This window comes from Pseudophryne corroboree, chromosome 1 (genome assembly GCF_028390025.1).
Source record: "Pseudophryne corroboree isolate aPseCor3 chromosome 1, aPseCor3.hap2, whole genome shotgun sequence".
Taxonomy (NCBI): Eukaryota; Metazoa; Chordata; class Amphibia; order Anura; family Myobatrachidae; genus Pseudophryne; species Pseudophryne corroboree.
Window position 1 is genome coordinate 935,856,496 of NC_086444.1, and position 24,109 is coordinate 935,880,604.

General features: G+C 46.4%; 1 protein-coding gene across 3 annotated transcripts in view; it reads right to left on the reverse strand.

The window, feature by feature from the left end:
* ELF2 (E74 like ETS transcription factor 2) overlaps window positions 1-24,109 on the reverse strand; it is a 300,035-nt gene that overhangs the window by 169,999 nt on the left and 105,927 nt on the right. For all 3 annotated transcript variants that reach the window (XM_063920360.1, XM_063920362.1, XM_063920361.1), the window contains exon 3: window positions 6,961-7,096. In XM_063920360.1, the coding sequence (XP_063776430.1) occupies window positions 6,961-7,035 (75 nt within the window). In that variant the 5' untranslated portion in view covers window positions 7,036-7,096. The remainder of the gene's footprint in view (window positions 1-6,960; window positions 7,097-24,109) is intronic.

Sequence of the window (24,109 nt, forward strand, 5' to 3'; positions counted from 1 at the left end):
GCAACCCTTTTAAAGCATCCCACATTTCCGATGTGTCCTTACCATGAAACAAAACTTCCCAGTAAATGTGGTTTAGTGCCTGTCTCAGCATATTGAAGTTAGCTTTTCTAAAGTTTAATGTTTTGGTTGATCCCTTATAGTTATGTTTCTTGAAACTGATGTTGAATGTGATCATGTAGTGATCACTGTTTCCCAAGGTCTCCCCAACTGTAATGTTTGACATGATGTGAGGCAGTTTCTCTTTTCTGGACTTGGGATGATATTAAGTTGACTGCTCCCTCCCTGTCCACATTAGACCCCAGGGGCTATATTTACTAAAGTGCAGATTTACAAAAATGGAGATGTTGCCCATACCAACAAATAAGATTCTACTAATTTATCTAGACATCCCCACTTTCGTAAACTCACACTTTAGTAAATATACCCCTAGGTATTGTTTTTTGGCTTTGATTTTGAAGAGTCACGTACTTTAACCACTTAACTGACAATTTAAAAAAAAAACTCAGAAATTTACATTTTTTTTGAGTGAATTAGGTGAAGAACATGTATTTAAACTTATCCAAAATGATTTTAGAAAAAGTTCATCTATATATTTTTTATATTTGAAAAAAATCGTTAGTCCTCCCCCCCCCCCCCCCCCCCCAAAACATTGGTCAGCACCATCGGAACATCAGAAACATTGCAATTTTCATTTTAACAGCTGGGTAGCCACCAGGTACACACTAGGGGGGGTTAAATTTACACTTTCCCAGCAGCTGCTATTATCTGCACCCACCGAGTGGGGTTCCTGCCGTACTGACTGATCAGCAGTGATCGTCAGCCAGGCAAACACTGGGGGAGGGTGCACATAGGCAGAGGGACCTTCCGGACCTTCTGAGAGCTGCAGCTGCGGGAAGTTTCTTGTCCCTGCAGCTGCACACACGGTCTATCTGACTGGTCGCATCCTGTGTGAGCAGGTCAGATAAAGCACTTGGTTGTGTGGTTGCATCTGATGCAACCATGCCAGGCAAGTGGTTAATTCTTTATAGATACATTTTATGTCTCAATACCCTGGCAAAGATCACAGTGGCAAGGACATGCTTTGTTCGTGAACACCCTGATATTTTGAGGTGTAGAGCCTTGGTGAATGACGTTTCCAACTATTAACGCTTTTTTTTATAAGAGCTCAAACTCAAAGGCTAATTATCATAAAAGAAGATATAGTGTATTGACCTCTGTCCACATTTATGACTCTGTTATGTAGACAACATTACTCTATATCATTTTTGTTATCTGTTTTTCTTTTTGTGTTAGTACTTTATTTCTTTCTGTGTTTTCTGTTTATGTTGGAAAATTTAATAAAGAAAAAAAATGTGCATGCTGAGCAGAGGGGCCTACCAAAGCTCCACTGTTCATACATCACATTTTATGTGACTGTGGTTGCCATGAAAATATTATGCAAACAGTATGCAACAGTAAATAATTGACAGTAGCTTAACTAGATCTCTGAAGTGAGTAAGTAATTTAATAAAGAAAATTAAAGTTTTGTCATGGAGTTACATTTAATGCACAACGATTTCACCAGACTGACAAAGATAAATAAAACCGAAATCGTGAATGCAGCATGGGCAAACTTTGTGACAGAGCGGGCGATTCAGGTAAGCATATGCATTTACAGATCGGGCGTTCAATATGTCGGCCCTCGCATCGCAGCTGACACGCGTTTGAATTTGCTCACCCAGCTGTGCAGTCGGACCGCCTGTACACACAGCCAGATGCAGCAATGTATCTGCAGATATACTGGGCGTCAGCTGTGCTGCAGGGCAGACACAATGGGCCCAATTCAGACCTGATCGCAGCAGCAAATTTGTTAGCAAATGGGCAAAACCATGTGCAGTGCATGTGGGGCAAGATATAACATGTGCAGAGAGAGTTAGATTTGGGTGGGTTGTGTTCAAACTGAAATCTTAATTGCAGTGTAAAACTAAAGCAGCCAGTATTTACCCTGCACAGAAACAATACAACACACCCAAATCTAACTCTCTCTGCACATGTTATATCTGCCCCCCCTGCAGTTCACATGGCTTTGCTCATTTGCTAACAAATTTGTTGCTGCGATCTGATCTGAATTAGGCACAATGTGTCTGAACGTCGTCATTCACACACATATCGGGTGTACGCACCGCCTACCAGTGCACGATATACTGGGGTACATGAAATTCTTGTCTGGGTAGAAAAACAAACAACAACAAATCTTAGAATCAAACATCCTACAATCACTGAAAAAATTTAAGCTGAAAAGAGGTTAGGCGATTCAGCTAAACAACGATCCAAACTTGGCGTCCAACTCAACCATGTAGTGCTTACAGTAATGAAAGATTATAGCTTTGGAGAGGCATTCACTACCCAGAATTAAGCATTATTGTTAATCTGTTGGGAGATATCAAACAAGCAGTGCAGACAAAATGGGCTAAGAATATTACAGAGCTAAGATACATTATCATTGTGCAGAAAGAGGTTAATGCATTTACACTTAGGAGGTACAGAAACTTTTGCATTAAAAAAAACCATGTATACTGTACTTTTTTTTTTCATTGCGCGGATTGGTCAGAGCATGGCAACTGCTGCAAACTGACCAATCAGTGCTGCACCATTTATTCCTACGGAAAGTGTCCCAGAGTGACCTCAGTCGCGAATTGGGAGCAGAAATGATAGGTTGCTACATGGACCGAATAGGACATGAATACCTTCATTCTGTAATAAATGGGTACCCCATCTCCCCCCCACCCCATCTCCAACGTGGGCTCAGAGGCCCACGTTGAATATCATTTTGTGGGGTACCACACATAGGCCCTCATTCCGAGTTGTTCCCACGCTAGCTGCTTTTAGCTGCCGTGCAAACGCTGAGCCGCCGCCCTCTGGAAGTGTATCTTAGCATAGCAGAAGTGCAAACGAAAGGATTGCAGCGTGGCTACAAAACAAATTTCGAGCAGGTTCTCAGTAGCTCCAGACCTACTCCTACCTTGCGATTACTTCAGACTATTTAGTTCCTGTTTTGACGTCACAAACACGCCCTGCGTTCGGCCAGCCACTCCCCCATTTCCCCAGGCACGCCTGCGTTTGTATCTGACACGCCTGCGTGTTTCGGCACACTCCCTCAAAACGGTCAGTTACCTCCCAGAAACACCCCATTCCTGTCAATCACTCAGCGATCAGCAGTGCGACTGAAAAGCGTTGCTGGACCTTGTGTGAAACTGCATCGGCTTTTGTGAAAGTACGTCGTGCGTGCGCACTGCGCCACATACGCATGCGCAGAAGTGCCGATTTTTAGCCTGATCGCTGCGCTGCGATCAACTGGGAATGACCCCCATAATTTGTAATTTTACAGTCTGGTCCATTATTTGGATGGGTTTAACGTCCGCTTTGCGGCTGGTTAGAAACCGGACACATAGTAAAATCCAGGATTTGTATTTGTGTAGCTCACCATCAATGGGGAGCTGATATTTCTATTGCCGTCTAAAGTCTGTATTCCAGGCAAATCTGCCATTAATAAATCAGCCGATGTCTAACCCACCCAAAATCAACACTAAGGGGTATATGCAATTGCGGTCGAATTCCCGAAATTGTCGAATTTCGGGTCATTTTCGCAAAAAAAAAAAAAAATCGTCAATGCAATTCAGTGCTTTCCGTCAAAAAAAACGGACTTTCAAAATTCGACTTTTTGAAATTCGACTTTTTGCAAATTCGACTTTTCTGCAATGATACAAGTGCTGCAATTCGACAAAAGCATATTCAATTCAAGTTTGGAAATTCGACAGCAGTGCTTTTAGACAGTAAATTCGTCATTTTCAATCCGCCACACTTTGGAGGGTGAAAACAATAAAAAAAAATTTAAACATGTTTTTTTTGGTGTTTTTTTGGGGGGGAATAGCATATCTATTTATATTAGAAGGGATTAGGTACTTTTTTTTTTTTTTTTTTGGAGGCACAAGTATTATTTATATATTTTTTAAAATATTATTATTATTTTTTTTTATTTTTTTTTATTTTCAGTGCTGGAACGGTAAAATTAAAAAAAAAATGGCATGGGGTCCCCCCTCCAAAGCATAACCAGCCTCGGGCTCTTCGAGCTGGTCCTGGTTCTAAAAATGCGGGGAAAAATTGGGCAGGGATCCCCCGTATTTTTAAAACCAGCACCGGGCTCTGCGCCTGGTGCTGGTGCAAAAAATACGGGGGACAAAACGAGCAGGGGTCCCCCGTATTTTTCACACCAGCATCGGGCTCCACTAGCTGGACAGATAATGCCACAGCCGGGGGTCACTTTTATAGAGTGCCCTGCGGCCGTGGCATTAAATATCCAACTAGTCACCCCTGGCCGGGGTACCCTGGGGGAGTGGGGACCCCTTCAATCAAGGGGTCCCCCCCCCCCAGCCACCCAAGGGCCAGGGGTGAAGCCCGAGGCTGTCCCCCCCATCCAATGGCTGCGGATGGGAGGCTGATAGCCTTGAGTAAAATGACAAGAATATTGTTTTTTCCAGTAGTACTACAAGTCCCAGCAAGCCTCCCCCGCAAGCTGGTACTTGGAGAACCACAAGTACCAGCATGCGGGAGAAAAACGGGCCCGCTGGTACCTGTAGTACTACTGGGAAAAAAATACCCAAATAAAAACAGGACACAGACACCGTGACAGTAAAACTTTATTACACACTGCCGACACACACATACTTACCTATGTTCACACGCCGACATCGGTCCTCTTCTCCATGTAGAATCCACGGATACCTGAAAAGAAAAGTTCAATATACTCACCTCAGCCAGGGTCCAGAGATAAATCCACGTACTTGGCAAAAAAAGAAAACGGACACACGGACCACCGGACTGAAAGGGGTCCCATGCTGACACATGAGACCCCTTACCCCGAATGCCGGGACACCACGTGACTCCTGTCACTGAAGTCCCTTCAGCCAATCAGGAAGCGCTACTTCCGTGGCGCTCACCTGATTGGCTGTGCGCTGTCTGTGCTGTGACAGCGCATTGCACAGCTCGGTCCATTAGTTTCAATGGTGGGAACTTTGCCGTCAGCGGTGGTTACCCGCGGTCAGCCGCTGACCGGCGGGTGACCTCACCGCTAGCCGCAAAGTTCCCACCATTGAATATAATGGACGGAGCTGTGCGATGCGCTGTCACAGCACAGACAGCGCACAGCCAATCAGGTGAGCGCCACGGAAGTAGCGCTTCCTGATTGGCTGAAGGGACTTCAGTGACAGGAGTCACGTGGTGTCCCGGCATTCGGTGTAAGGGGTCTCATGTGTCAGCATGGGACCCCTTTCAGTCCGGTGGTCCGTGTGTCCGTTTTCTTTTTTTGCCAAGTACGTGGATTTATCTCTGGACCCTGGCTGAGGTGAGTATATTGAACTTTTCTTTTCAGGTATCCGTGGATTCTACATGGAGAAGAGGACCGATGTCGGCGTGTGAACATAGGTAAGTATGTGTGTGTCGGCAGTGTGTAATAAAGTTTTACTGTCACGGTGTCTGTGTCCTGTTTTTATTTGGGTATTTTTTTCCCAGTAGTACTACAGGTACCAGCGGGCCCGTTTTTCTCCCGCATGCTGGTACTTGTGGTTCTCCAAGTACCAGCTTGCGGGGGAGGCTTGCTGGGACTTGTAGTACTACTGGAAAAAACAATATTCTTGTCATTTTACTCTAGGCTATCAGCCTCCCATCCGCAGCCATTGGATGGGGGGGACAGCCTCGGGCTTCACCCCTGGCCCTTGGGTGGCTGGGGGGGGGGACCCCTTGATTGAAGGGGTCCCCACTCCCCCAGGGTACCCCGCCAGGGGTGACTAGTTGGATATTTAATGCCACGGCCGCAGGGCACTGCATAAAAGTGACCCCCGGCTGTGGCATTATCTGTCCAGCTAGTGGAGCCCGATGCTGGTGTAAAAAATACGGGGGACCCCTACTCTTTTTGTCCCCCGTATTTTTTGCACCAGCACCAGGCGCAGAGCCCGGTGCTGGTTTTAAAAATACGGGGGATCCCTGCCCAATTTCCCCCCCGCATTTTTGGAACCAGGACCAGCTCGAAGAGCCTGAGGCTGGTTATGCTTTGGAGGGGGGACCCCACGCCATTTTTTGTTCGTGTTTTTCCCGTTTTTTCCCGTTTTTTTAAATCGCGGCAAAATCCGGCAAATCGGCCGTTTTTCGCCCGCGGGACTGTCGAATCCGTTTTTCATTGAATATGGTGAATTCCGGCAGCCACCTGCCGGAATTCACCTGTCGAATTGTGTCGAATTTAAAAACGGCGATAATTTGCCGCGATTCGCCAAGAATTGCATATACCCCTAAAGGGTAAATTTAGTAAGGTGGGAGGTTTTTTTTTTTAGAACTGGTGATGTTGCTCATAGCAACCAATCAGATTCTACTTAACATTTATCTATCTGCTTCTAGAATATAATAGACAGACTCTGATTGGTTGCTATGGGCAACATCAACAGTTCCAAAAAAAAATAAATCAGCTTTTTTGACCCCTAGGAGATCCTATCAGGTCACTGTATTAATGATATGGGAGGAGATACAGCCTTACCTAGCTGAGTGGTAGAGTAATACTACACGGTACAATGTATTTTATGTACATGGTTGAGTACCGAAAGTTGGAATGTTAAGTTGTCCTTAAATGTTAGAAAAAAGCAAAACATATTAGTTTAATTTTGAGAAAAGTCCACTTGCTGCACTGAACATTCAATTAAAAATATAGAACACTTTTTAGAAGATCATCTGCTCTTTGAAGGTCCAAGGGCTTTTATTATCTAAATCCTACAGTAAAAAGCCAGAAATGAAAATACAAACACAAATAAATAAAACCTTAATTTTTTTTAATTATATACAATTCTTAGCTTAAGCAGCAAATCAACAGATACAGGAGGCAGTAGGGGCAAACTTTCATTTAGTTCTCCACTCACATATTTACCACGGACTCCTCACCTGCTCTGGATTTTCCACCCCATTGCTGACAAAGTTCCCTGCTGATCCTCCACCATCCACCACAGCGGAGGTCATGTTGCATCCCCTGAGTTAGCCGCAAACAAAGAACCACTCTGCGTTGGTCTTCACAATGATCCTGGAAAAGAGAACTTACAATTACAAGGTCATCTGCCATATATACAGGAGAATTTTCCTGCACAAAGTCAGTTAAACCTTACACAGACTTTAGCAGGCAGGTACCATAAATGGGATTATAGACAGACTGAGGAGGAGACATATCAAACCTTCAAGCGTGATTAAGCGGAGACGTTGCCCATAGAAACCAATCAAAATTCTAGTCCTCATATTTAGCAGTCTAGAAAATTACAGAAGCTAGTTGGTTGTTATGGACAATTTCAACAATTCATTTCTTTCAAACGGGTTTAGCGTGAAATATCTACAATCAAAATCCCGACATCAATTGACCGAGGGTCAAAATCCAGACAAGGTCAAAATATTGGCATTTAAAATGTTGACAGGTCAAAAAGCCGACAAGTTTTTCATTGGGTTTTGTGTGTATGTCGACATAGGTCGACATGGACACCGTATAAGTGTACCGCATCACCTCGCATGGCTCGCGTTTCTAGCATTATATACGTTTATATTATATTCCCGCTCCAGGTCCACTGGGATGGTAAAGTACGAACAAGTTGGTTTCAATGAAAAAATCATGAAAAACTCATGACGACATTTTAAATGTTGGGATTTTGACCGTCTGTCAATAGTTGTTGGGATTTTGATTGTAGGTAAATTGACCACATCCCCTTTCAAACATTTGACACATCTCCCCCTTAGTGAGTTAGTGGAATATACTATAATGACAGGGCACTATGGGGAGATGTATCAAATCTTGGGGGGAGAGACCGTGACGTTGCTCATAGAAACAATCAGCTTCTGTCAATTTTCTAGCACAGTCTGTAACATGACAGAGATAAGCTGACTGGTTGGCACTATCCCTTTTATTTCTCAATGAATTGATACATTTCCCCCTATGAATTTTCATCACATTTGGTCAGTACTGTGGCACAGTGGTTAGTATCGATTCCAACCAGGACACTATCTGTATGGCGTTTGTATATTCTCCCCATGTTTGCGTGGGGTTTCATATCACACCCCAAAGCTATACTGGTAGGTTAACTGGCTCCTGACAAAATGAACCCTCGTGTATGTCTGTTTGGCAGGAAATAGAGATTTTAAGCTCCAATGGTGCAAGTACTGATGTGAATGATTACATATTCTCTGCAAAGTCCTTTAAATTGTTGTTTGTGAAAGCAATTAGCACAGAAAGATGAGCACCTAACACATTGGATACATTCGGTTTGTATGATGTAGTTTCATTGGAAGCAAAAAAATTAAAAATTAAATGTAGAATATTAATTTGCCAAGACAGCAAAACATCTTAATATTTAATGTATTGTCACAATAGGCTCAATTCAAAGGAAGTTAAGAGCGTCATGAAGGAGGGCCTAGAGCTATTCAATTGTCCTCATCGCTAGTCAGAAAATGCCAGTTCTCGTGCCTTAAGCTGGGTGTTTAATCGTGATAACTGGCATTGTCCGCCTTAAGTGCCTGCCGCGATGCTGTTTGTGCCTCGCTTAAGGCAGAAAACAACATCGCGGCACTAGTTTATTCAGGTTTCTACTCGCACCTCAGGAGGGGTGCGAACAGAAATCCCCTAGCTGGGCTTAACTTCACGGCCAATTGAATAGCTCTGGGTCCTCCTTCCTTGAGCTATTAACATCATGCTGAATTGAATAGAGCCCAATAGTTGATAAAATCATGTATATGGGTGTGTATCACTGGGTCGACCAGTATAAGGTCAACAGTCAATAGGTCAACCCTATATGGTCGGCATGCAGGGTCAACTTGTTGACTTGTAAAGGGTGAACAGTACACAAGGTTGACAGGATTAAATTGGTCAACATGGAAATGGTCAACATAAAAAAAGGTGTCATTTTCTATGTTAAACCTCATGGGGTAGGATTAGGGCTAGATACGCTGAGCACCCACTACTGGGATTTTAGGCAGTCGGGATGCCAGTTTTGGTATTCTGACCACTGACTGCCGGTATTCCCGTATCCAACCCATTTCCTACATATATCAAATAAAATTAGTGTCAAACTTTTTGTTTTGTCTAATAAATACCCCAATTTCTTGTCATGCCAAGGTACAATGATGTCTGTCAATTACTCCATTTGGTGCTCACATCAACCCTTTATATTGCCCATGAAACAGTGTTAACTTACCCCATGAATCTCTTTAATTCACCCCATCCCATGGAGTATTTTCCAGACACCATTTTATTTTTTCTCTTGTATCTACTGTGAGATGACAGTCTGAAAATTTCTCAGAATAATGACTGGGCATGTGAGAATGTCATACAAAAAATGAAAATACTTGAAAGTATCTGAGTTACAGCAAAGGTTTGGATTTTGTTACCCCGGCTCACCCCAGTTACTCTTGTTAGCTGGAGGAGGGTAAGCAGTGGTATTTGATGCACCTCCAGAAGTAGCTCTGAGTGACTTACTGCTGTGGTCTTTAAGGCTGGGGCCACATGTAGCGGCCAAGCGGGTCCCACTGAACAGGACCCGCTTGGCCGGGAGGGGGGTTTTGTGTGCACACGGATCCTGTTCTGCGGGATGCTGCAGAACAGGATCCGGCAAGTGACACACAGGATTTCAATGGAACACAGCCGGCACTGTGTGAACACTTGCATTGAAATATATGTCAGCATGTCATGTCAGCATGCTGCGGTCGGATCCGACGGTGGCGGGACTGCCGCATATGTGTGGGCTCCTGCATAGGCATCCATGTGCTGTCTCCTTCCAGCCAAGCGGGTCCCGCTGAATGAGACCCGTTTGGCCGCTATGTGTGGCCCTACTCTATGGCTTGCTGTTCAGCAGAATAGTAAGTCTGGGCAGGCATAGCTATAAAGCAAAGTCCACTGCTGAGCAGACTTTCAGTTCTAAAAAAAAAAAAATATATTGGAAAAGTCCACCTGACGTAAAAATAATGGAAACTATTTAAATCATACAAACTTGCTGTAAGGGATAAAGCCTCAATTGAGCTGGGGGGAGAATCCCGCAGATAAACAAGTAAAGGCTTACCAGGAGAGTAACCGCTACCACAGTATTTCTGCTAGACTGCTTAAGTAGGGCCCTGCCCATATTGCAGATGGAAAAATGTGCCCCTTCCCTTTAAGATAGCACCACGCTGATTAGATAATCAGTGCGGATGTGGACAGTCCCCCAATGCTGAGCACAGGCCATCACCCAAGCATTCCCACACCCCAAAGTGGTAACATCATGCCACAGAGAGCCACACTGCTGTAGGCAGCAGCGGGTAACAGCCGCACAAAGAGCTACAGAGAGGGGGCTGGCAAGCAGAGGCCTTTGTCAAAAGGACCTTGTGCCAGCACTTGCTGGGCAGACAAATAGGCAGAGTCACAGTCAACATCAGGATTAGTGATAGGAGAAGAGGAGACTGGATGGACTCTTGTGTGGCTGGCAAGAGGCGGTGGAAACTGGGGTGAGCGTGCCCACTACATCTCTGACTAAAGCAGAGACCCTCCTCATCTCTACATAAACCCACTGATCCCACCGCTGCTTCCATATCCTGGCAGCCTGCATGCCCCCTCTCCGTTGGCCAGTGTTTTCTCTCCCTCTCTGCTGGAGCACTACAGAGAGGTCGGTCCAATCATTCCGTGGGGCAATGCAGGGACATAAGTTGTGGTTTGATGGCATGTAGGGAAAACACAGTGGCATTGAAGGGGATAAATGGTAAGGATTTAAACATTATACATAAATATGGGTTCGGTATGGTATGTCTTCATTCATTATGTCAACACAGTCGCAATCTCAACATACAGCATATCAACTTTGACCATGTGGACATTCATCATATCAACATTGATGAAATGTAGACATGATTAGAACAGTCCCAGCGGTGCGGCGATACCCTTACTCATCTGGCAGTGCTGGTGGTGTCTACTGGTCTGGCAGTGCAGCGACGTCTTCTGGGTGTAAGCTGATGCAGAGATCCAGCAGCGAGATGCTGCCCCTCACCCTCTCACTACAGCCTACATCCCTTTTAAGCAGCCTGTTGGCATTCTGCAGAATGTTGACATTTCACATGCCGACATCATAACAGTTGACATTGTGACTGCAGTCAATAAATACTGTTATACACTTCAGTGCCCACATTTCATAATATGCCAAACAGCTATAGCAATCTATCCCAACCAAAATGTCGCCCTTCAAAATTAAAATGTGCCCTCCTCAGGGATCAGCATCTGCCCAAATAGTAAATCCTTTGTGTGCGCCCTTATAATGGATTTATGTGCAAGAAACTAAGGGAAGACCTTGGGGAGTATGCATCACTGGCAAAATGTTCATTTTTGTATACACTAAAAAACACTATGGGCCTAGTTCAGTGTTGATCGCAAAAGCAAAATCTTTCTCTAATGGGCAAAACCATATGCACTGCAGGGGGGCAGATATAACGTGCAGAGAGAGTAAAGGGCCCCATACACTAGAACGATTATGCCCGATTTCAGCCTAATTCGGGCATTCGGGACGATATATTGGGTGAAATCAGGCATTTTGGCTGTGTATCCAATCTGATGCGCGGCCCCGTGAGGGTCATATCGGCTCCCCTAGATCGTTAGTGCTGCACTCGTGATATATCAGTTCTCGCAGGCATGGATGGAATCGCATACGATATATCGCATGCAAAATGTACCAAATCGTATGGGACCACTCCCGGGAAGCTACTGGAAGAGTTCAAGGGAAATCGCCTCCGACTTCAGTCTCAGACATATCGTTGTAGTGTATGGGGCGCTTTAGACTTGGGTGGGGTGTGTTCAAACTGAAATCTAAATTGCAGTGTAATAAAGCAGTCAGTATTTACCCTGCACAGAAACAATATATCCCACCCAAATCTAACTCTCTCTGCACATGTTATATGATCAACCCTGAATTAGGCCCAAATACTATACAATTACATATTTCTCATAAAACTAATTCGACTTTGTAATGTCAAATTTATTATCTTAATAATCCCCCATAGAATACACTGAGTAAATATAGTAGTGTTTTTATAGTAGTGTTTTTAGTGCAAGGCAATTACATTTTTAGCTACAATTTGTTTAATAATATAGATTATGACACAATTAAATGTTAATCTTAATATAGCCTAATAATGTGATAAGCATTTTAGTCTTAAATTTTAAATATGCAACAGAAGGCACAAATTGAGGTATATGGGGTCCATTTATCAAATACTTGTGGCTTATTCCCCGAAAACACCCGTATTTAGGGGGTCATTCAGACTTGATAGCTCGCTGCCATTTTTCGCAGCGCAGATGTTACTACTGCGCATGCGTATGCACCGCAATGCGCTGGCACGTCGTATGGGTTTCGCACAGCCAATCGCAAGGAGATTGACAGGAAGAGGGCGTTTATGGGTTTCAACTGACCATTTTCTGGGAGTGTTTGGAAAACGCAGGTGTGTCCAGGTGTTTGGAGGGCGGGTGTCCGTCGTCAATTCCGGGACCAAAAAGACTGAAGTGATCGCAAGGGCTAAGTCTAGAGCTACTCAGAAACTGCAAAAAACTTTTTCGTCCCGCTCGGCTGCACATGCGTTCGCACACTCCCCCGTGGGCGGCGACTATGCGTTTGTATAATGTAAATGTATCACAGAGAGTTTGCGATCCCTCCATTTCTGCCAGCAGCCACTGCCCCCATAGCAACAACTGCTGCGCATGCGTGTTCAGCGGGACCATGCATGCGCAGATCTCCTGGCACCACATTGAGAGAATTGCAGGGACTGGCTCCTTTTGCAGCCCCTGTCCCTTCAAGTGTACAATGACACTTCCTGCCATGAGAATAGCATCATGCTACTGTCATACCTAGATTGCAATGCAAATGCAATTCATGATAAATGGGCCCCTATGAGAGGAGCCACATACATCTTATACCATGACTGGATACGCTATACATACCGAGATGTAATTAGTTAGCTAATTACTGGTACTCTGCTGAGAGAATACACAATACAGTGAATAAAGCTGGAAGTAGCAATGTGTGACACACACAAAGTGCCCCAGGTCGTCTGTGTTACTGTTTCTAAGGATGTCTCAACAAGAGATTATAAATAAAACAACCCCACACAGAAGGCATTGAAATAATACCATAAGGGTTCTTAGCTAAACAGAACCAATTCATTAGTCACATAGCACATAATAAATAAACTCTGGGCTGGCAGCCACAGCTATAGATTTTACAAATGGAGCAAAGGGCTTCTACAACTGTGCAGAAGATCTAATGATACCTTCCTTAAAACGGTGTTGACCGAAAATTTCCCCTCAGGCAATATGTTATCCTCTTTTTTTAGTTACATAAATATTTTTCTTATTTAAACCCATGAAAGTCATTTTGTAGGAAGAACCAGTATTACTCTTCTCAATTCTAATAAAATATCAATGCCAGTAGGTACAAGTCTGAAGTGAATTTACTTTTTTTTGTAACATGTAGCAACAGAAAGAATGGCAAAAAAAGTAACATACAGTAAAATTATTATATCACAATCATTATTTTACCAAGGGGATTTCACATTCCTATTATCGTAACGATAACATGTGTCTCTGGCTTTCTAAAAGTATAAACCTTGTCTGATTGCATACATAAACATTTTAACCCCTCAATATAGAACGGGGAATTCAACTGGATCCGAGAAAAGAAAGAAAAAAGGGGGGGATTTACAGCGATTTTTGCCAGATTTTTTTTTATTTTTCAGCCAATTCAAATAATCCCTTTTTTTGCCTGAAAATTTACATATAGTACCCTGTATAAGTTACCAGACATCAGCAGGTCACAAGAGAAAAAAAATATATAGGAATTGAATACCTACCGGTAATTCCTTTTCTCCTAGTCCGTAGTGGATACTGGGGTCTTGTACTTTAGTACCATGGGGTATAGATCAGGTCCACTGGAGCCTGGCACTTTAAAACTTTTAGTGTGTGTGTATGTGTGTGTTGGCTCCTCCCCTCGATGACCCTCCTACCAGACTCAGTCTAGGAAAACTGTGCCCGAGGAGACGGACATATGAGAGAAGAACAATACAACAGCGGTGAAGCAATAAGCCAACACACAACCATAAACGAAAGGAGAGCGCTAACCAGAGGATAGCAACCCCAACCTAACCTGGATAGCACGGCGTTCCCAACCACATAATGGGACCGCAACGTTGGTCCAACCAAATACTTACACAGGTATAGTACCATGGGGAAGACTCAAAGCTCCCAAATGGGTGGGAGAGTGCAGAGACCCCTGTAAAACCGCCTGACCAAACTGATGGTCATCCTAGCCCAAGGTATCGAACCTACAGAATTTCACAAAAGAGTTAGAACCAGACCAAGTAGCAGCTCGGCACAAATGTAGGGCCGACACACCCCGGGCAGCCGCCCAGGATGACCCTACCAACCTGGTCGAGTGGGCCTGAATAGACGTCAGCAAGGGCAGAGCCGCTGACATATAGGCCTGTTGAATGGTCAACCTAAGTCAACGAGCAATATATTGCCTAGAAGCAGGCCGACCAATCTTGGAGGCATCATAAAAGACAAACAGCGAGTCAGATTTCCGATGACAGGCCGTCCTTTTGACATAAATCTTCAGAACACTGACCACATTCAAGGTCTCAGGGCCAACGGAAGCGTCAAACACCGGAACCACAATAGGCTGATTCACATGAAAAGCCGACACCACCTTAGACAAAAATTGAGGACGGGTTCTCAGTTCCGCCCTGTCTTTATGAAAAATCAAATAAGGGCTCTTACAGGATAAGGACCCTAATTCAGAGACCTGCCTGGCAGAAGCCGAAGCCAATAACAACATCACTGTCTTCCAGGTGAGAAATTTAAACTCCACCCTATGTAAGGGTTCAAACCAGTCCGATTGGAGAAAAGACAGAACCACATTGAGGTCCCACGGAGCCGTGGGAGGTACAAAGGGCGGTTGTATATGAAGAACTCCCTTTAGGAAAGTCTGTACTTCTGGCAACAGAGCAAGTTGTTTTTGGAAGAAAATGGAGAGCGACGAAATCTGGACTTTGATGGAGCCTAAACGTAGGCCCATATCCACCCCCGCTTGCAGGAAAAGTAGAAAACGACCAATTCTAAATTCCATGGGAGAAACCTTTCTACTTTCATACCAGGAAACATACTTTTTCCAGATACGATGATAATGCTTTGACGTAACCATATTCCTGGCCTGGACCATGGTGGAAAGAACCCTGGAGGGAAGACCCTTTTCTTGCTAGAATCTCCCTCTCAACTTCCAAGCCGTCAAACATAGCCGCTGTAAGTCTGGATAGACGAACGGGCCTTGCTGAAGAAGATAGTCTTGGAGCGGCAGAGGCCAGGGATCCTCCAGCGACATGGTCAGTAGGTCCGAGTACCACGCTCGTCGAGGCCAATCCGGGGCAATTAGAATTGCTTGAACGCTTTCTTTTCTTAGTCTTTTTAGAACCCTTGGGATTAGCGGTAGAGGAGAGAACAGGTAAACAAACTGGTACATCTACGGTGTCGTCAGCGTGTCCACTGCTACAGCCTGCAGTTCTGGAACAGTAACGTCATAGCTTCTTGTTAAGACTAGAAGCCATCAGATCTATCTGTGGACAGCCACACCGGTGAATTGGGCCCTTGGGTCACAGCCCCCCAACCCCAGAGGCTGGCACCAGTTGTCAGTAGACTCCATGAGTGGATATTGAAACTGCTGCCCTCTACCAGGTGAGGCACTTGTAGCCACTGTAACAGAGAAATCCGGGCTTTCGGAGACAAGGTTACTTCCCGATGCATGTGAATGGGAGAAACCGACCATTTGTCCAGTAGATCCAGTTGAAATGGCCGGGCATGGAATCTGCCGTATCGGATTGCCTCGTAAGCAGCCACCATCTTGCCCAGTAAGCGGATGCAAAGATGTATGGACACCTTGCGAGGACTGGAGGACCGCGAAGACCATAGCCTGGATAGCCAAGGCCTTGTCCATCGGAAGAAACACCTTTTGAGACACTGTATACAGTATCATTCCCAGGAACTGAAGATGCTGGGTCAGTTCCAGGTGAGATTTCTGGAAATTTAGGATCCACCCATGATCCGTGAGCAGGAGAGTAGTCAGATCAATGATGTGCAGCAGACGTTCCCTGGACACAGCCTTTATTAGGAGATCATCCAAGTAGGGAACTATGTTTACTCCCATCATGCGCAGTTGCAGCATCATCTCCGCCATGACCTACGTGAAGACCTTCGGAGCTGTGGATAATCCGAAGGGTAAGGCCTGAAACTGGAAATGGTCGTCCAATATGGCGAACTTGAGTTAAGCCTGATGAGGAGGCCACATGGGAATGTGAAGGTAAGCATTCTTGACATCCAGAGACACCAGGAACTCTCCCTCCTCCAGAGCGGACACCACCACCCTCAGGGACTCAGTCTTGAATTTGAATACCCGCAGATACGGGTTGAGAGACTTCAGGTTCAAAATGGGGGAGTAAAAACCCATGTTGCGTAACGTAGGAGGCACAAGAACTACCACCCCCATCTGCAAAATCTTTGAATAGCCTCTTGCAAGGTAACTTTTGCTGCGGGTAAAGATAGTAATCCCGACTTGAAAAACCTGTGAGGAGGTAGTGTTTGGAATTCCAGCCGGTATCTGTGGGAAATTAGGTCCCTCACCCAAGGATCCAGGCAGGACTCCGCCTACACGTGGGCGAAGTGTTGAAGGCGAGCATCTACCTTAAAGTCGCCTTGTCGCTGGGGCAAACCATCACGCGGAGGGATTAGCGGCAGGGGATACGCTGGTCTGGTCCAGGGAGACAGCAGGTGCAGGTTTATGGGACTTACCATGAGATCCTCTGGAGGTGGTGGAGACCCCTCAGCCCCTGCCTCTGAACCTTGCCACACAAAAGGACTGCAAGGAGGGTCCGGTGTAAGAACGTCTAGCAGGTGGCGCAGCCGACGGCAGATAGGTAGACTTACCTGCCGTTGCTTGGGAGATCCACTTATTCAATTCGTCTGCAAACACAGTATCACCTGTAAAGGGAAGATTTTCTACACCCTTTCTGTAATCGGCATCCGCCGCCCATTGACGTAAACACAGAGCTCTGCGCGCTGAGACCGTCATAGCAGTAGCGCGGCCATTAATCTTACACGACTCCTTTATAACCTCGCTCATAAAATTTGCAGCACCTGTATATGTTGCAGCAGGGTAACGACCTCATCCCGTGGCAGAGTGTCTAAACCATCAATAACATCAGACCACTTTACCTCAGCCCTGGAAATCCACCCGCAAACTACTGTGGGGCGCTGTGCTGCGCCTGCTGCCGTATAAATGGCCTTGAGCGGTGTCTCAATTTTACAGTCAGCAGGCTCCTTCAGTAATATAGCCCCAGGGACAGGCAGTACCAATTTTTATGACAGTCTGGATACAGATGTATTGACCGATGGGTGGGGGGTTTCCTAGACCTTCCTATCCTCAGCTGGAAGTGGAAAGGTAGATAAAAACCCCTAAGGAATTGAAATTTTTTTTTATCAGGGTTTAATCAAGCCTCCCTGGCCAGGGAGTTTAACTCCTTAGACACCGGGAAGGTAGCTGAACTCTTGGGTCTTACATTAAAGTATAACTCCTCATCTGGTTCCGCCTCCGGGTCCGGTATGTGAAGGACCTCTCATGGCAAAAATGAGGGCCTCCATCCCAGGGGACAGAGAGAGCTGTCCTCGTCCATGTCATCATCATCCACATCTGGCTGATCAGAATCAGAATCGGACTGTAAAACCTGTGGCAGTGAGCGTTTGTGTGAAGCCACTAGAGGGGGCTTTGAAGCCTTCCTGGTATCTGCTGCTTTAGCTACACAATCAATTGAGTATTTAACACCTGTCTCTCCCTTTTAGCTGCAGCTAGTTCAGAAATGACATTGTGAATCATGCTCTTAAGGTGCCTGTGAGCTGGGCCCTTGAGGAGACAAGGAACATTGCCCACACATTAGGGACCCCGCTGAACAAGGGGTAGAAATACAAGTAGCACACATAACCAAGTCTTCAGACATTATACAGGAAACAACAGCGCAGCCCGTTGCCCAACACCCCACACAGTCCCTAGACAGCCCTTTGGAGTGACACTGAGGAGAGGACCCAGCACACAGAACACAGCAGCACAATGTGTGAAAATAAGTGTATGTAAAATCAGTGCAGCGGTGTTACCGCTGACGTGCTCCCCCCGTCTATGGCCCCCCTGGTACCAGTTCAGACAGTCTGTAACAGCGTGGGTCCTGGAGGAGCAGCGTGCATGCAGCCTTGGTGATCCGCAGCAGCAGGAAAATGGCGCCGATCCCCTCTGGGAAGCCCCGCTCCTTGCAATGGTGCGCGGTCCTTAACAAGATTATACTGGCCACGAGTGTAAAACACCTCGGAAATGTCATTTACAGTCCACACAAAGCTTAAGATGACAGTGAGCACTGCTGGGCAATAGACCTGAGCCAGTTCCGTCCGCAGTGGGAACCGCAGCTTCGCGCCCGTGACCGCCACCAAACTACACCGGGGACCTGCTAACCGGGACCCCGGTGTAACAATCACCGCATCTGGACTTCAGCATCTGTTAGAGGGTGGAGGCTAGCTGCCAGTGTGGGCACACATACTGATGATGAGTGATCAGCACCTCAGGAGCTCAGTGTCCTGTCAGCTGGGATTACGAACCATTAACCCTCAGGAGGTTGGTTCGGTATCCCCTCTAAGTCCCACGAAGCAGGTAGTCTGTCTGCCACGCAGAGCTACCTGAAAATAAAATCGAAATTTAAATTTAAAGAAAAAATCTCTCTGACTCCTTGGGCACATTTTTCTAAACAGAGTCTGGTAGGAGGGGCATAGAGGAAAGGAGCCAGCCCACACATACACACACTAAAAGTTTTAAAGTACCAGGCTCCAGTGGACCCGATCAATGCCTCATGGTACTAAAGTATGAGACCCCAGTATCCACTAGGACGTAAGAGAAAAATCCCTGATAGGTGCCAGCGTCAGGGAAAAATGGATGGCCCCAGAGGATCAATTAGCCATGGTAAATTACACCAAAGGATATTGTTGCACAATTATGAAGTATAGTTTTATACTACTACCACCATGTGGTTTGGTTTTTGCACTGACCTCTTATACAGACTAATAGAAAGAATAAATCTTCATTCATGAATACTGGTAGTATTCTTATCATTTACAATATGAGCCATTGTCGGAGCCTGGCCTTACTCCACTTAAGCAGACAGATGTGTAGGGGGTGTGCGCTGAGAAATGAACACTGTGTGCAGCCATCCATGTGCTAGCTAACTGTGTACTTTGCTTACACTCCCTATCGTTATTGTTGCTGGGCAACCAGTAATCTTCCTGTTTGGCTGAATGTTCCCTTCTGTCTCCTGTCAGATTACAACAACAAATATCTGCAGTACAAGGAGGTTCAGGAAATTTACAAATTCAATTTCATTCCAACAACATGGCTAGACGTAAGATTGAATCGTACAACATTTGCATTATCTGGAAGAATTATGCTACTGAAGTGACTGTCTGCAAGCAAGAACATGTGGTCTATAAACTCATGTGATTAAATCATAATACAATAATATCCACGTGTATTGATGATTTGGAAGACACACTTAAGCCCCTTACACACGGGGAGAGATGTGTGCTGATCGATCAGTGACCACTCAGCACACATCTCTCTCCCCACTCAGCACAGCACATCGCTATCACTGTAGGGGGAACACACGGAGAGAAAAACGAGTTTTATGGTAAGAACTTACCTTTGTTAAAACTCTTTCTGCGAGGTACACTGGGCTCCACAAGGATAGACATAGGGGTGTAGAGTAGGATCTTGATCCGAGGCACCAACAGGCTGAAAAGCTTTGACTGTTCCCAGAATGCATAGCGCCGCCTCCTCTATAACCCTGCCTCCCTGCACAGGAGCTCAGTTTTTAGTTAACCAGCCCAATGCAGTAGCAGGAAAAGAGACGACAACGGTTAGTAGCCACATACACCACACTCTCACGACAGGAGAAGTGTCAGCGGCTAATGCCATACCAACCCAAAGAAGCTAAGTGCGTCAGGGTGGGCGCCTTGTGGAGCCCAGTGTACCTCGCAGAAAGAGTTTTAACAAAGGTAAGTTCTTACCATAAAACTCGATTTCTGCTGCGGGGTACCACTGGGCTCCACAAGGATAGACATAGGGGATGTCCTAAAGCAGTTCCTTATGGGAGGGGACGCACTGTAGCGGGCACAAGAACCCTACGTCCAAAGGAAGCATCCTGGAAAGCGACAGTATCAAAGGCATAGAACCTTATGAACGTGCTCACAGAGGACCACGTAGCCGCCTTGCACAATTGTTCAAGGGTCGCACCACGGCGGGCCGCCCAAGAAGGTCCAACGGACCGAGTAGAATGGGCCGTAATCTGATCAGGAGCCGATAGACCAGCCCTCACATAAGCATGTGCAATCACCATTCTAATCCATCTGGCCAAAGTTTGCTTGTGAGCAGGCCAGCCCCGTTTGCAAAATCCAAACAGCACAAAGAGAATCAGATTTTCTAATAGAAGCAGTTCTCTTCACATAGATACGGAGAGCCCGTACCACATCCAAAGACCGCTCTTTGGGAGACAGATCAGGAGAAACAAGTGCCGGTACCACAATCTCCTGGTTAAGGTAGAACGAAGAAACCACCTTAGGTAAATATACGGGACGAGTCCTAAGAACCGCCCGGTCACAATGAAATATCAGATATGGGGAACTACAGGACAAGGCACCCAAATCCGACACTCTTCTAGCTGAAGCAATAGCCAGCAGAAACACCACCTTAAGAGAAAGCCACTTAAGATCAGCTGAACCAATAGGTTCAAACGGAGACCCTTTTAACGCCTCCAAAACCACCGACAAGTCCCAAGGAGCCACAGGCGGGACATAGGGAGGTTGGATACGCAACACACCCTGAGTAAAGGTATGCACATCAGGTAAGGTCGCAATTTTTCTCTGAAACCACACCGACAAGGCAGATATTTGAACCTTGAGGGAGGCCAGACGCAGGCCTAAGTCTAGGCCCTGCTGAAGAAAAGCCAACAACTTGGCTATACTAAACTTGGAAGCGTCATAATCGTTAGATGCGCACCAAACAAAGTAAGAATGCCAGACCCTATAGTAAATCCGAGCCGAAGCCGGTTTCCGGGCCCGCAACATAGATTGAATAACCGCCTCAGAAAACCCTTAAGCCCTCAAGACGGAAGCTTCAAGAGCCACGCCGTCAAAGACAGCCGGGCTAGGTCCTGGTAGAAACAGGGGCCCTGAACGAGGAGGTCTGGGCGTTGTGGAAGTAGAATTGGACGCTCTGACGATAGGCCTTGCAGGTCTGAGAACCAGTGCCGTCTGGGCCACGCTGGAGCTATGAGAAGCAGATATCCTTTTTTTTTGCTTGAACTTCTGAATTACCCTGGGCAGGAGTGATACTGGAGGGAACACGTACGGCAGCCGAAACCGCCACGGCACCGCCAGCGCATCCACAAATGCTGCTTGAGGATCCCTTGTCAATGCTCCGTAGACCGGAACCTTGTGATTGTGTCGAGACGCCATCAGATCTACGTCTGGAAGGCCCCACTTTTCCGCTAGGAGTTGAAACACTTCTGGATGGAGTCCCCACTCGCCGGCATGTACGTCCTGACGACTGAGAAAGTCCGCTTCCCAATTCAGGACTCCCGGAATGAATATTGCCGATATGGCCGGTAGATGGCATTCCGCCCAATGTAGAATCCGTGAGACTTCCTTCATTGCCAAACGGCTTCGAGTGCTGCCTTGATGATTTATGTAAGCCACTGTGGTGGCGTTGTCCGACTGCAGTCGAACAAGACGGTTCTGAATTAAATGCTGGGCCAGGTTCAACGCACTGAAGACCGCCCGCAATTCCAGAATGTTGATCGAGAGGAGGGATTCCTCCTTGGTCCACCAACCCTGAAGGGAGTGTTGCTCCAGCACCGCGCCCCAACCTCTTAGACTGGCATCTGTCGTCAACAGGACCCAGTTGGATATCCAGAAGGGACAGCCCCTGCACAATTGTCGGTCCTGGAGCCACCAGGGCAGCGACAGACGGACCTCCGGAGTCAATGAGATCATGCGAGACCTGATCCGGTGAGGCAGGCCGTCCCACTTGGCTAGAATTAGCTTCTGGAGGGGGCGAGAATGGAATTGAGCATACTCCACCATGTTGAATGCTGATACCATGAGGCCCAGCACTTGCATCGCCAAATGTATCGACACTTGCGGACGAGAAAGGAAGCAACGAATCCTGTCCTGAAGCTTCAGGACTTTCTCATGAGACAAGAACAACCTCTGGTTGTAAGTGTCCAATAGCACTCCCAGGTGCACCATGCTCTGAGCAGGGACCAGGGAGGATTTCTTCCAGTTGATGAGCCACCCGTGGGCTTGTAGAAACCGGACAGTCATATCCAGATGACGTAGGAGAAGTTCTGGGGAATTTGCCAGGATTAACAAGTCGTCCAGATACGGCAGTATCCTTACCCCTTGACGGCAGAGTACCACCGTCATCACCGCCATGACTTTGGTGAAGACTCGCAAAGCCGTAGTTAAACCAAAAGGTAACGCACGAAACTGGTAATGGAGGTTGCCAATCGCAAACCTCAGGTATTGCTGATGAGACGCTGCTATAGGAACGCAGGTAAGCATCCTTTATATCCAGGGAGACCATGTAGTCCCCAGGTTCCAAGGCCAGAACGATAGAGCGAAGGGTTTCCATACGAAACTTGGAAACCTTCACAAACCTGTTCAATGCCTTGAGGTTGAGAATGGGCCGGGAGGACCAATTCGGTTTCGGGACTAGAAACAGCGGAGAATAGTACCCCCGGCCCCTCTGTGCAAGAGGAACCTGTACTACAACTCCTGTATCCAGGAGGGTCTGTACCACCGAATGTAGAGTGTTTGCCTTTGTCTGGTCCAACGGGACGTCTGACCGGCAAAATCGATGAAGGGGTCGGTTTTTCAAGGCTATGGCGTAACCTCGAGTGACTACTTTCCGTACCCAGGCATCTGAAGTGGTCTTCAACCATTCCTGGGTATACCCTAGAAGCCGGCCCCCCACCCTGGGATCCCCCAGGGGGAGGCCAGCACCGTCATGCAGCAGGCTTATCGGTCTTGGAAGCTGGCTGACGGGCCGCCAAGGCGCTTTTGGGCTTTGGCTTACCAGGTTTGGAAGTGCGGGCCTGCTTATTGTATGCCTGACCTTTTGCTTTACCTGAAGGACGAAAGGGGCGAAAAGAAGTACCTTTAGCCTTCGACACAGAAGGAGCGGTACTTGGCAGACAGGCAGTTTTGGCAGTAGCCAAGTCAGCCACAATCTTATTTAAGTCCTCCCCAAACAGAATATCTCCCTTGAAAGGGAGTACCTCCAGGGTTTTTCTAGAGTCCAGATCCACAAACCAGGATCTCAGCCACAATATCCGGCGAGCCAGGACTGATGTAGTAGAGGCCTTGGCTGCTAGAATACCAGCATCAGAAGCCGCCTCTTTGATATAGTGAGAAGCTGTGACAATATATGACAAGCATTGTCTAGCATGGTCAGAAGAGATTTCAGCTTCTAACTCCAAGGCCCATGCTTCAATAGCCTCTGCAGCCCATGTTGCTACAATAGTGGGCCTTTGTGCAGCACCCGTGAGGGTGTAAATCGCTTTCAGACAACCCTCCACACATTTATCCGTAGGCTCTTTTAGAGACGTGACGGTAGTGACAGGTAGAGCTGAGGAAACCACCATCCTAGCCACATGTGAGTCTACTGGAGGAAGAGTTTCCCAATTTTTAGACAGCTCTGGCGCGAGGGGATAGCGAGCCAGCATCTTCTTTTGAGGCACAAACTTCTTACCCGAGTTTTCCCAGGGTTCCTGACGTATAACCACTAGGTGGTCTGAGTGAGGTAAAACTTGTTTAACCACCTTCTGACGCTTGAACCTATCTGGTTTCTTAGGAGGGACGGATGGCTCGGGATCATCCGTAATCTGTAAAATTAATTTAATAGCCTCCAAATGATCA